The 13,161-nt window shown below is 39.4% G+C and overlaps 1 protein-coding gene across 1 annotated transcript in view; it reads left to right on the forward strand.

The window, feature by feature from the left end:
* PCCB (propionyl-CoA carboxylase subunit beta) overlaps positions 1-10,603 on the forward strand; it is a 30,008-nt gene extending 19,405 nt beyond the window's left edge. The window contains exons 10-15 of the mRNA XM_085303922.1: positions 1,935-2,058; positions 3,581-3,688; positions 7,809-7,909; positions 8,880-8,978; positions 9,213-9,306; positions 10,330-10,603. Coding sequence (XP_085160048.1) covers positions 1,935-2,058; positions 3,581-3,688; positions 7,809-7,909; positions 8,880-8,978; positions 9,213-9,306; positions 10,330-10,451 — 648 coding nt within the window. The 3' untranslated portion in view covers positions 10,452-10,603. The remainder of the gene's footprint in view (positions 1-1,934; positions 2,059-3,580; positions 3,689-7,808; positions 7,910-8,879; positions 8,979-9,212; positions 9,307-10,329) is intronic.
* Positions 10,604-13,161: the final 2,558 nt, after the last annotated feature.

Raw genomic sequence — 13,161 nt, forward strand, 5'->3', positions numbered from 1 at the left:
CCCCCCCCAGTGTTGTGGCCATGAAACAGAGGACACCAAAAAACTGCAAAAATAAGATATTAGCAAATGAAAGGAAACTTATGATTTGTTCTCAGGCTTCATCTTCTCGTGCTTAATATATAATAACTGATCAGATGGAAGATGCTCTAACTCAGTTCTCTCTTAGGGAGTCAGAAAAATCCCCTTGTTACTACTGTCTTAACTTCTATCATTTTTTTTAATAGAAGGCAATAAATGACAAAGAATACATTCACAGATTACTCCTTTTTTATTTACTCTGAGACAATTTTGTACAAATTTGTTCCCTTGAGTGAAGCAGATATCCTGAGAGGGTGGAGAGCAAGGAAGATACTTTTTTAAATCTAAACCCTCCCTATATTGTAATGTATGAATAACAGGAGTTTTATTAAAGCAGCTTAGACAACGCTGAAAATTCCCTTGCCCAACTTTGAATACTTAATTTTTTTCAGTCGTAACAACTTACTACATTTTAAGTTTGTGAGGATAAAATTGTTGTAAAACAAATCTTATTATGTGAAATTGTTACAGCCCCCTGTAGAGCACCTTAAGAGTCTGAATTCTGAATATTCAAATTTCCAGCTGCTTCCTTTACCACTCAGATGTTGAATGGGAGATGACCTAGGACTCCCAAGAGGTGGATGCTGAAGCTAGGAATTGCTCCATTTTACAAATGGCATATACAAATGTGGTAGTGGTGGTGCTCAGCTCTACTTAAAGTATCTTTCCAAATTTCTGCCTTTTACTATTTTATTTGATTGACTCTCCCCACACACTCATTTAGCTAATAACTTTTCAGTTTGCAACAGGCTACACTTAGATTCATTTTAGAGAAGAAGGAAAAGCTCAGGATATGTTTTTTGATCTGAGGATTCTTGTATTCTAAGGAAGTTCAGTATTATCTGTTCCACATCAAAAGGTGGTCTTTAAAAAAAATTTAAGCAAATTGAGGAAAAAAGAAAAAACTCCCACAGACTTTGAGAAGTAATAAGGAAGAAAATAAAATGATTTTAAACAGTCCTTGCATTTTTTGCTACTTTTCATTTGCCTCATTCTCAGAAATGATTGGCAAACTGCAGTCTGCATAAGCAAAGTTGTCACAAACAGTTGACAGCAAAGAATTACAGTAGAAAACACCAGGCAACCATGTATAGGTGTCGCTACTGCTCCATGTGTAATTACAGTCTCTTTTGAACGTGAATTTTGATAGTGCTTTATACACCAGTGGATGTCACTTTAGAGAGCATGCATTAGAACTTCAACCTAGTGAGAAGAGCGGCTACAAAGGATTCTCAATTCCAGTTAGACACATTTGATGTACTGTGTATTCCCTCTGTGGTGGATAACGGGATTTCTCCATTCTCCTCTGTCGTACAAAACTTGAGATGTACACATATCATCTGCCACAACAGAGCATGATTTGTTGGTCTCTGTTAACAAAGTGCTCTGTATCTACAAAGAATTGCAAAATATATTGTGTAATGATAAGTAAGTTTCCAAGTTCCAAGAAGTATTATTTGTTTTTCTTATCACTGCAAACTTTTCTTTTAGAAGTGTAGTCTGCCAGTATTTAAGTTGCAAGAAAGAAATTATGAACACCCAATCTGAAGCTTTAATTTGTTACAAGCTAGGAAAAAAGGCTTGCTACAGAGAAAATGTCATAAAGATTTTCTCTGATGGAATACTTCAGCGGCCATTTTGATAGTAAATGCACACTAGTTGTTATTTCCTGGAATAAAGACTGCAAAGAAGAGTAACAGATTTCTTCTCGCTTTTAATATTCTTTCTTGAATTCTACAAATTCTGAAACTTAAAAAAAAATTTTTTCTGATACTAGTACAGCTGGTTTGTATTTGTCTATATTATGTATATATGTATGTCCTCATAAGGGCTCTGCCTAACTCTTATTCTTGCAGATCGTTGATGAAAGGGAATTCTTTGAGATCATGCCTTTCTACGCCAGAAACATTGTTGTTGGATTTGCCAGGATGAATGGAAGAACAGTTGGGATAGTGGGCAACCAACCCAAAGTAGCATCAGGTTGGAGCTGACTGTAGGATTGTGCTGTGAAACTTCTTCACAAATAGTGTTTGTGCCTCCTGACTGTTTTGTCTTGTCTCTTTTGGCGCTCTTGGTAAGGCTGTCTGGCTATGAGGTTAACTGCTTACAGCTCAGAGCACAGGTTATACTTTGTACGGGCCTTCGCTCATTCTCAGTGTTTTCTTGCCGCTGTCTTTCCATCAATTCTCATTGTCATGCAGCTGCATTGTGACTTAGAACAGTCTGTGATCTGTTGCAAAAATTCCAGAAAAAAAAGTGCATTTCTGTGTTAGCTCACTAACGTGGTTTGGCTTACCTGTAACTAAATTATTATGGTATTCAGCACAAGAGAAGTGGTAGGAACATGGTGGGCAGAAAACCACCACTTGTTCTGGCAGCAACCTGCAACTAATTGAATTAAGGATAATATGGAAACTGCATACTCACTGCCACACAGCAATATGTACTAAAATGCCTAAAACACTTCTGTAGGGAAAGGTAATTTTTATTAGGCTACTTGCTATAGCTAGAAAAATGCTAAGCTTTCAGCCATACAAGTGTGGGGCTCTTGACCTCAAATAACTTAGATATGACGGCACAAGCATGTAGCTTATAGCTAAGATCACCCTTTGTTTTATGACTGTTGAGGGATTTTGCTTTCTCTGCTTCTTAGATGATTTCTGAAGTGATTTAAACTAATAGCGAATTTCTGTTTTGCTCTGAGTTTTGTGCCTTGTGTGGGTGTCTGTGTATAACAAATACTAGTTTAGGAAAAAAAATCAGATGACCCAGTATGCTGCATTTATTCTTTTGATAATCTTGCCAAGATACGACGATCAAACTCCTAGCTAGTCAACAGGCTTCGCTATTACTTTAGTCTTCATTTGGTGTTTTTAATTTTAACAAAGATTTCTGATGTTTCAGATAGGTGCTCTTATATGCCTTTTGTATAGGTTTAATATAGAAGAATGTAACAAAATTCTAAAAAGCACTGAAACAGAACAAAAACACTTTGCAGCATGTTTAGCAAAAATGCTAGTCTGCCTTAGTATATTAATAGGAACACTGAGTTTTTTAATGGAGAACTCTAGTGTTTCAGTCTGAACTGACCCAACAAAATTAGTAAAAAGAAAATTGTAGAAAAATAAATTACACAAATATTTTTTTTTAAATGCCACTTTTTGAAACAACCTGTATTTTACAGAAGTCACCACTAAAGGATGTTGAAATCTATAGATTATATTGCAGCGAAAACTGAGTGTTTTTGTACTCTAATCTTAGGGCTAAAACAGCAAAACTTCAAGGTAGAGTTTTTCCAACATTATAGTGTGTGTGTTTTTTTTTTTTTTAATGACTATCCTTTTTGTTAAAACTATAGAAAATACTGGGTTTGGCTTGTTTGGTTTGGTTTTAGAAGCTATAATATAGAATGTGACTTTTTTTTAAAAAATATTTCTTTTGAATTACTGCCATTAGAAGAGCCTTGGCATTGTTAACACGTAACCTTGTGTTCTAATTTTAGGGTGCTTAGACATAAATTCTTCTGTGAAAGGAGCCCGCTTTGTTCGGTTCTGTGATGCTTTCAACATACCTCTGATTACTTTTGTGGATGTTCCTGGATTTTTGCCAGGTATGCACTGCTGCTATATTTCACTTAGTTGGGAGGAGAGGCAGTTTAACGGAGTAAAAGCATATTTTAAAGAACTACCTAAAAGACGACTGTTTACTCTACTAGACCTAAATAAACCAGATGATTGTGATCTCAGAACACACCGATAGCAGTAGTCAAAGTTTTGCAGGATTTCAAACTATACACTGAAAAGAGGATCCACTCATGCAGTAAGTTGCTGCTGAACTGTCTGGCTAGAGCTACTGGGATGACCAGTTTGCCAGAGCTAAATGTGGGGATGAAGGTATGTCACTGACTGGGAAGGTCTATTCCACTGTCTAAGCACAATTGCAAAGTTGTTAATTGTGGCCCATCCAGAAAAAAAAGAAACTGCACTCTCTCAAGCTACTGCCCTTGTCGTAGATGGAAGAGGTGGAAGTTGCATTGTTTTTATTATGAGGAAATTCCGTATCCCTTTTTGCCCTGGGGTAGTGTATGGGACCGCAAGGTCCTGCAAAGCCGGTGGCTCCATGAGATGCAGTGGAAAGCAATGCCACATATGGCTTCTTAGCCCTCTGGGTAGAATTAGATGTGAGCAGGGAGGCCGCAGGTCAAAGCAGCTGTAGGCATGAAAGTCACAATTTAAAAACCACTGAGTAGTGCGCTTGTTGAGAGCATCTTCAAGATATGTTCCAAGCAAAATCCACTCATCAGTGGATATGCCAAAATAATAGAGGTTCAGATTGCTATCCAAGCTTTGTTGCAAAAAGAAAAATTGTCTGCTTCTTCCAACAACTTTGTCTATTGTACTTAAAACTCTAATGTGTAAGAGGATGAGGTTATATGAAAAAAAGGATGTCCTCGGTGGCTGCTGATCCAATCATACAAGCCCGTTTCCCTCAATTTCTCTGAAATTTCAGGTTCATTTAAGCCCCACAATAACTTTATAGATAAAAATGTGTGTGAATCAGGAGAAGCTTTGAGCAAATCAGTAGGGAAAGGCCTGAGCTTAGACTTTTGTCACCATGTGTTATAATTAATGGTAATGATGCACCCTATTAGGAAAACAGGCTGTGTAACCTATGCTGATGAATGTAAAATATTTATCAGCATAACATTTAAGTGTTTCCTACAATTGAATATGATGTTAACACCGCTGTTTATATATAAACTTACGGTTTAGCTCACAGTAAACATACAGCTATCAAAGGACCAACATGTCATTAGTGAATAGTCCGGTTCTTATTTTGATACAATGTATTATTTTGCATGTTTTTGCAATGCAGCAATACAGAAGGCGTTAAGAGAACCTTCCTGTTCCCTCTTGCACCCTCTTTCCCTCCTGCAGTCAATGCACCCTCCTATTCTGTTTTTTGGACAAAGAAGCAGGTTACATCTCTGGCACTTCAGGGACCGCTACAGGAATCTAGATTTGGACAGTTACTCAAAAATCCAAGAGTGAAGCTATTTGCATGTAGCCAATAAAAAGTAGTAAGTTAATATTACATAATTGAATGTCAGTAAAAAAGTAGATAAATAGGAGACAAAATTGGCACTACAGAGAGAAAAATCTGAGGCATAGTACTCCTAAGATGTTGTATTTTATGGAGTTTCAAAAGATTAGTATGCTATCATTATACATTTCAGTTTAAATAATATATTTTGAGTGTGGTTGTCTTTCCCTGTTCAGTAGAGAAGAATTTGTCACACTGGTTCACAGAGGTGTGCAGAACACCTAACAACATCAGTGACCAAATACCTTAACTAGCTCCTAAGTTAAGAAGAGTGCGCAGAAATGATATTTAAGTCTTTCAGAACCTGAAGCTAGATGAAAAGAGAACCAGTTTGGGACTGAATCTATAGCCAAGACAGGAGTGTAAAATAGATACTAATTGGCCATGAGTGGTGGTGTAAACAGTTCAAATAACAGTTGAATGAGCTTACTCTTGAAGTGTTTTAAGTGATTGGCTATTCTGTTCTACATTTGAATTAGAAACTAAGGCTTTAACTATACTGCACAGACTGTGATTGCTTCCCAGTTTCTAGGTCTAGTTGGAGTATCTCAGCTGTCTTGGGATGAGACTTGGCTTTTCCAGTGTCTTCTGCCAGGAAGAAGCTTTTGTGGGCTTGACAAGTCTGGAGAGAAATATAAAAATCAAAAGTGAAATTGCAGTTGAGAACAGGCATTTTTAAGCTTAAGCATAAATTATTAGGCACTTAAATTTAACTTAAAAAATAAAGCCACCAAATTCATTACCAAATAATTATAAAACCCCCTCAAACCTCACAAAAGAATCTTTTGCTTAAAATCGCCCATTAAAATACATTTTATATTAAAAAGATCCCAGATTCCTGTAAGAGGTTATCCCAGGTGCTGAAAAAAGATAATAATGTCAGTAGGTTGATTAAACTGTGAGGAAGTAATTTTAGAGTTATTTACAGTGGTTTGAAGTTCAAAAATCCTAGAAATAAAGTACAAGTGATTGCCGTTTCCAGGTGCCAGTCCTCTGCATGGTTCATGCAGTGCGTCCATGCCCTGCCGCTTGCACCTAGAAGATTTTCCCATCATGGCAGACAAGTAAGACAAGTACTGAGGCACTGCCCTCTTGTGTGTGATCCGTGGGTACACAAGGGAGAGCAAATACCCAGTAGCCTTTGGCTGCCTCTTGTTCTTTTGGTAATGATGTAGCAGCCTGCCTTTCTTGTTACGTATGCAGTCTTATTTATTTGCTGTCTTCAGATTCTGTTAAAGGCTTTTCCAAAGTTACTTACCAAAGCATAACTATTCTTGTGTTGGTCATGATCCCTCAACTAGCTGCCAAGAGTTTGTGCTGTTAGTGTGCTGAGCATAATTTTCTGGTCTCCTGAACACTGCACTATCAAGAGTGAAAATAGTTGCTGCAGGACTTCTTCCTCAGAAAGGGCACAGAGTTACTCTTGAGGAGTAAAAGAAAGATTAAGATCTTGAGGCTATGAGAGAAGTCTTCCCAAAAGCTGAGGTCATCCACAGTTCAAGCAGCTTTTTTGCCCCCTAACTTGCTTTAACAGAAAGCAATCAAGGTTATCTTTGAAGCTCTGACTGAACCAAGGTCTTCAAGCTAGTTTTGTCATTGGTTTAGTTATCTTCATTTTTGAATCTAATTATCTCAGTTTTTGCCCATCGTTGTATATTTGTGTTTGGGAATCTTGTGCATTTTTTGCTTTTTTATCTTCTTAGACCTTTTGGGTTGACCCTTTCCTTCTGTGATTCCTGTAGCGTAGGCAAATGTGAGAATCAATCAGCACCAGATCTTTCTGTCTCTCCTGCCTCTCAGTTAGGAATTTGAGCCTGGTTACTGCATTAGGAAAAAAGTAAAAGCAAAGCCAATAGTGATTCTGGACTACCATATACATAACTGTAAACAAGAAAGTCCAAGATGAGGTCTTTAGGTTGGTTGGGCTTTTTTTTAATGGCAGTGATTTGCAGGATCTGGGCCTTGACAAAATTTGCAGTTGCTGAATACGCTCATCATATTGTCAGAGAAGCCATGATCCCAAGACTGTCAGCTATGCCTGTAGTTGGCACAAAACTTTCTAGAACATGGTATTAAATGGATGACTTGTATTCATATTTGCTAGACATCATTATTCTCCAGGGCTACTTGTTGTGAGAATCCTTATAGAGGAACTTATGCTCTGTCTTTTAAAATCTATTATCTTGGTCTTGCTTATAGGAAGAACATTTTTTGGCTATGATAGACAAGCTGCCTTTTAATTTGGTCTAGAAAAAAGTTATTTGAAAGAGTGTGGATCTCTGGAAAAGTGAATCTAGGTTGCATTTTTTTTCTTTGCTAGTCACATTTGGAGTCTTGAAAATTATGTAACTGTAGTTTGTTCTTAGTAAGATACCATCTGGTGAATGTTACAGTCCTGTGACCTTATGTACAAAGAGACTTCTACTTTATGCTTCTTTTGGTGACCTGTTTCTTTCATACAGCTGTTCAGCATCAGGAGAATATTGCCTGGATGCTAATGGCTCCTAGATGTTAACACGGTTCTGGTTATCGTTAGTGTTGCTGCTGGATGATGACAGTTGCCCAACTGGGTATGTTCTTTTTTGTACGTTTCCTAGAGTGAAAAAAGCTATTTCTGTCACTTGTAGGTACCTCTCAGGAGTACGGTGGAATTATACGTCATGGTGCAAAACTACTCTTTGCCTTTGCAGAAGCAACTGTGCCTAAAATTACTATAATCACCAGAAAGGTAAGTTGGCTTAATTTCAGGGTGTTATTTTAGAGTTCCTGGTTTCACTTGTAGCAATTTTACCTACATGAATTGTCATCCTTCTGTCTCTCTCCCTTCTGTTTTCTCTCATTGTCACATCTCGTTTGTCCCATCCGATAGTACCTATTTCTCTCAAGTTACAAGAGCCATTTCTATTGTTACTACACTTCTTTTGTTCCTTTTGTTTCCGCATTCCTCTGAAATACCATGTTTCTGCTCTTTGCTTTCCGCCCTGAATGCCCTTCAGTCAAGTATGTGTCTTCTGTCACGCAGCTTGTCTCACTGAGAACATGTCATTGCATAGATGCAGTCTTTATGGTTCTCTTTCTGTATTCCTGCCATTTCAGTCTCCTTCAAAAGCAGTGCTCATTGTATCTTTCTTCTGCTTTGTCTGCAGCTTTAATGCTCGGGTGGTTTTTCTTTCATATGCTTCTCCTATACTGTCCTTAATTTGTGTCCTTTCTCTTTTTCTATAAGGTACCTGACACTGTGCTGCCAAAAGCTCTACAGACCCCCTGGGTCCAAAAAGACTTTTCTCTGCTTTTTTTGTGGTCAGTCCCTCAGTCCCTCCTGCTTTCCCCTCCCCCCCCCCCCAGGCTTCTGACTCAGCATGCTCTTTTGGGGTTCTAGTCTAAGCACTCTAGTCTTAGGAGGTTGTTGTAGTATTGTTTTTGACCAGAGTAGTGGAAATGCCTTGAACGTGTGTTTGCAAAAGCCAAGAATATAGTATTGGTTTGTGAGCTGCTGCGACCCAACCAGAGCCTGGTTGTAGGGCTGAGTGACCAAGGATCCATCTCTCAAGATTAGCAAAATAGAGATGCTCATGTTCTCTTACAGGTAAAAATTTAGCCCTACCTGCCTGTCTTTGGAATGGGACAAGCTGCAAGAGGAGTGTAGGCTGTTGTTGCTATGAGGTCACTTCACACTAACCCCATATTTTTTTTTTCAGGCCTATGGGGGTGCCTATGATGTGATGAGCTCAAAGCATTTACGAGGAGATGCAAACTATGCCTGGCCTACGGCAGAGGTGGCAGTGATGGGCGCAAAGGTAAATCCAGGCTGACTGTCACACTGGTGTGCAGGCACCATCACTGTCTATACGGTAGCACAGAGACAGCCTACCAAGACAAAGACAACCAATATTTTCCTCTGAAGGAACTTATCTGAACGCACACGTTTGTATGCTATGGTGGGTGAAAGGGAACAGGTAAATCAGATAGTTTATTCAGCCCACAGAGAGGAAAGCTATCACTCACCTTTTAGGCTCTGTTTGTCTTTCTAGGGTGCTGTCCAGATCATTTTCAGGGGAAAAGAGACAGACGCAGAGGCAGAATATGTGGATAAGTTTGCAAACCCCTTTCCTGCAGCTACCAGAGGTATGGTTATCTGACACATTGTATCCCCTTTCTGAGTTTGCCATTGCACATAGGTAAATTTGTAGCTGCTGAGTAGATTATTTGCTACTGGATAGGGTATTTAGGCAAGACACGACAAAGCTGGCATTTTACCATAACTGGTTCACATGAAGGAAAATGCATCTAGCCACATAACAACTATGAAATGGTTCAGAGGGTGCAAGGAAATAGACAGATATAGGGATTACATTGAAAAGCATATTTTCAATTTTGTAGACATTAGAAGCTGCTCAAAAGTCAGACCTTTCCTTAAAGTTAGAGGTGCTTAAACAATCTACTTGACAGTTCCAGGTACAGACCAGCAACCTTCAGAAAGGGTCAGTCTGTTTCAATTCAGTGATGCTCCACAGGACTCCTCAGAGAGATTATTTCCACTGTTTTTAAAGGGGCTTTATTTCTAGCTTTAAAATGTAATTGTGCCCCAAAAATCAGTTCTGTAGACTCTCCTCTCTCTGCACTGCTCTCTATGCCCTTCCAGTTATGATGGCTTACCCTGTTGACTGTTTTGGTACTACTTCATTTAAAGCCTGTTAATAGTGCCACAGAGCTGGTAAGACTTAGTCAAGCTGTTTTCTACCACAGCTGATATGTACAGTGTTGCTCCTTCCAGTTTTGCAGACCATTATTGCCGTTTGAGGCAGAATAAAATAGACTCCTGCAAATGGAAGGTTAAAGATTTAGAGTTGTTAATTAGAAGAGAAATCCTTTAAATCAAACTAATAGACTGGAGGAGACAGTAAAGCCCCCTTTAAATTTCTTTGCTTGTTAATTCGGGGAATTTGCTTTTTTAAAAAATGCAAAAGTTAAGAACTATTGAAATAGTAATAATTTCCTCTTCATGCTATTTTAAATGCTTTACTCAAGCTAACTTTTAACTTGTGAACTGTATTTGGAATATTGTTTTGATTTTTGCAAACTGCAATCACAACCTAGATACAGAAGGTCGAGAAGCAAAATCTTTATATGTGGTTGCTTTTTCTACAGGGTTTGTTGATGACATCATCCAACCTTCAACCACCCGCATGCGCATCTGCCATGACCTAGATGTGCTGGCTAGTAAAGCACAGTCCAATCCCTGGAAGAAACATGCTAATATCCCACTCTGAGAGTAAGAAGGGACTTGGCCATTATGCAAGACATGGCAGTGTTCTGAATACTCTCTGTTTAAGTGGAGTTCTACTTTGCAGTAGAAATATTTCTTTTCATTTTGATTTTGCTAATGATCATCAATAAATCACAGTATGTTTATCTCATTTAATCTGGGATCATATCAATTCATCTTTATAAACAACACTACTGGTAATGCCTGCTGCAGTGGAGCTGTTACTAATTGCTCAAGTTCAAGTGCTCCCTTGCTGTACTTTGTTTCATTGGCCTGGAAGGCGGCTCAGACAGAGGCGCAGGGCTGCAGTGACTTAACACTGCTGAAAGGGTCAGACCTTTGTGAGTTAAAATCTAGCTGTAGACTCGCGTTGGAGTCTGGCTCCACTTCCTGCACTGCAAGACCACAGCCTCAACATGAGAAAAATGTTGGGCTTAGATTTTGGTGCACTGGGATCTGAGCTTTGCAGATCTTGGACTAATCTGTTCTGTTCCTCTGTTAGACTCTTCAGAGTTGCAACTTTTACATGATGGTTGAAGCAACACTGGCTCTCAGGTTGGTATCAGGTTACCTCTAGGCTGCAGGCATGGGAGGTATAGAGAAGATGGAGCCTGACTCCTCTTGAAGGACAACAGGCAATGCGCCCAACTCGGAAAAAGGTCAGTTCTGATGCAACATCAAAATTCTTCTCCCTGATTATGGTGCACCCAAGGAACTTGGAAGTTAGCCCTCCTTTCAGCCTGGGGTTTGAATAGAAACTACCGGAGTTCCTTTCCAACCTAAATTTTTTCTACGATTCTTTGCCAGACTTGCAAAGAACAATTACAGTACGTGTTACCACTGATCAGCCCTGGTCCCTGTGCTCTCTGCTCATTACAAACTGCATTAAAACTACAGCCTTAAGCCAGTGAGTAATAGCTACCATCATGTTTAGCTCCACCACAAACAATTACAAAACAAGTGAAATCCTGTAATGACCTGTTTTTGGTACCTCAGTAATTAATGGCACTATGTTAACAGACAGAGAACTGCCATACCTGCATACCACAGCTGCTTCTGTCCACTCTCCAAGCATGTGTCTGAAGTGGAAGGAAAAGAGAAGATGGGGGTCTTCCAGGTAACACTTCTTCCCAGGTAGGTGCAGCTGGTGCACTAGTGACTACAGCCGCAGAGCCTGGAGACTGTACCCACAAAAAAGAAGAAGAAAAAAAGAAGCAACAAACAACTAAAGATCACCTGCAAAGCAGTACAGGAGGAGTGTTTCAAATCTGTTTCACAGCACCACAGCTTTCTGTGATAGCTAGAGGCAATGGATCCAGGTTACAGACAAACAGGCTGTCCTGGCTGCAAATACATTCAAGGTAGCTGCATGAATGTTCCTGGTTGCATCTCAGCAGACAAACTCTCTGATCATGGATGCCCGCACCCACTGCCCCTGGGAACAGAGAATGTGCTGCAACAACAAGGCAAGGTAAACTGAAACGTAGTTATGTTGGAGGGTTGTTGCCATGAAGTGAGTTCTTAGTTAACTGTGACAAAAAGTGTAGTCTGTGAGTCTGTAAGAGTTGCTCAGGAAGGACCAAGGTGGTTTTCAGAGGTAGTTTTGTGGTTGAGGGGTAGACCCCCAAACTGTGAGACAAAAGCTTTCAGAAAAGAGTTACACACCTAGGTTCTTCAGCCTCGAGAAAGAGACACTGACCAGGAACCTCAACTGTCACAAAGAAAAAGTACTAATTTTCTTAACCATTTCCTACCCTCATTAGTTACAGACTTTGTCTTCTCCTCTGCCCCTTGCCAGCATAAGAACTTGGCTTTTATATCTTGTTGATTTCCAAGCACTCAGCCACTCTTCCAGCCCACTGCTTTGGAAACACGCTGGAAAGCTGCTCTGGCCACACTACTCAGACGTCTTTTGAATTCCAGTCACCTGCAGAAACAATAGATTTAGAATAAAAATACTTTCAACAAACCTGAATTTAAAATTAGAAGCTAGTTCTTGTATTCCATTTTGCATTGAGTTGAGCATAACTTACAAGCAATTTGGAGATAAAACATTCAGGCTGAGTCTCAGGAGCAGACCTAGCTTGCAGTCCAGACCTTGAATCCTATCCCAGTTCCTCACCTGTTGGATCTTGTTGCCTTTTCTGTATCAGATGATTTTTCTTAGGAAGCAGGCCTAGATGATAAGTCAATTTTCTCTAGTGCTTCAGAGGTGAACTCATTCATGGATTGGACAAAAATAGTACAACTTTCTCTCAGGCAGAGGAAAAACAAAAGGATGTTTAGTTTGGTGAAGCTGTAAAACTTCATTTAGCCCAGCTGGATTGTTAGACCTTTTACCACTTCCACGTCTGCCTGTGTAGTCCAGAGTACTTGTGACTTCCATGACTGAAGAGTGAATTTTTCTCAAAATGCATGGCCATTAAACAATTACAAGCTTTACAGTACAGCAAAGAAAGAACACTGCAATTTTTCAATACTGCAAATCTCCCAATTTGTATTATGATTGTTTTCCAGATTTACAGCAAGCTCACAGTAAAATGCCCCAGGCCAACCACAACTAAAACCACACTAGAGTGGCTGGTGTGATAGGGGAAAGAACAGACACGGTTTTCCCGTGCTCTAAGGCTGAATGTGTGAGAGAGCTGTAAGAAATCTTGTGAAGCCTGGACTATGTGAGAACCACCTTTCAGTACGTCCTTTGGATACTACTG

The sequence above is a fragment of the Rhea americana genome, unplaced genomic scaffold (genome assembly GCF_003343005.1).
Source record: "Rhea americana isolate MKP2758 unplaced genomic scaffold, rheAme1 scaffold_200, whole genome shotgun sequence".
NCBI classification, from domain to species: domain Eukaryota; kingdom Metazoa; phylum Chordata; class Aves; order Rheiformes; family Rheidae; genus Rhea; species Rhea americana.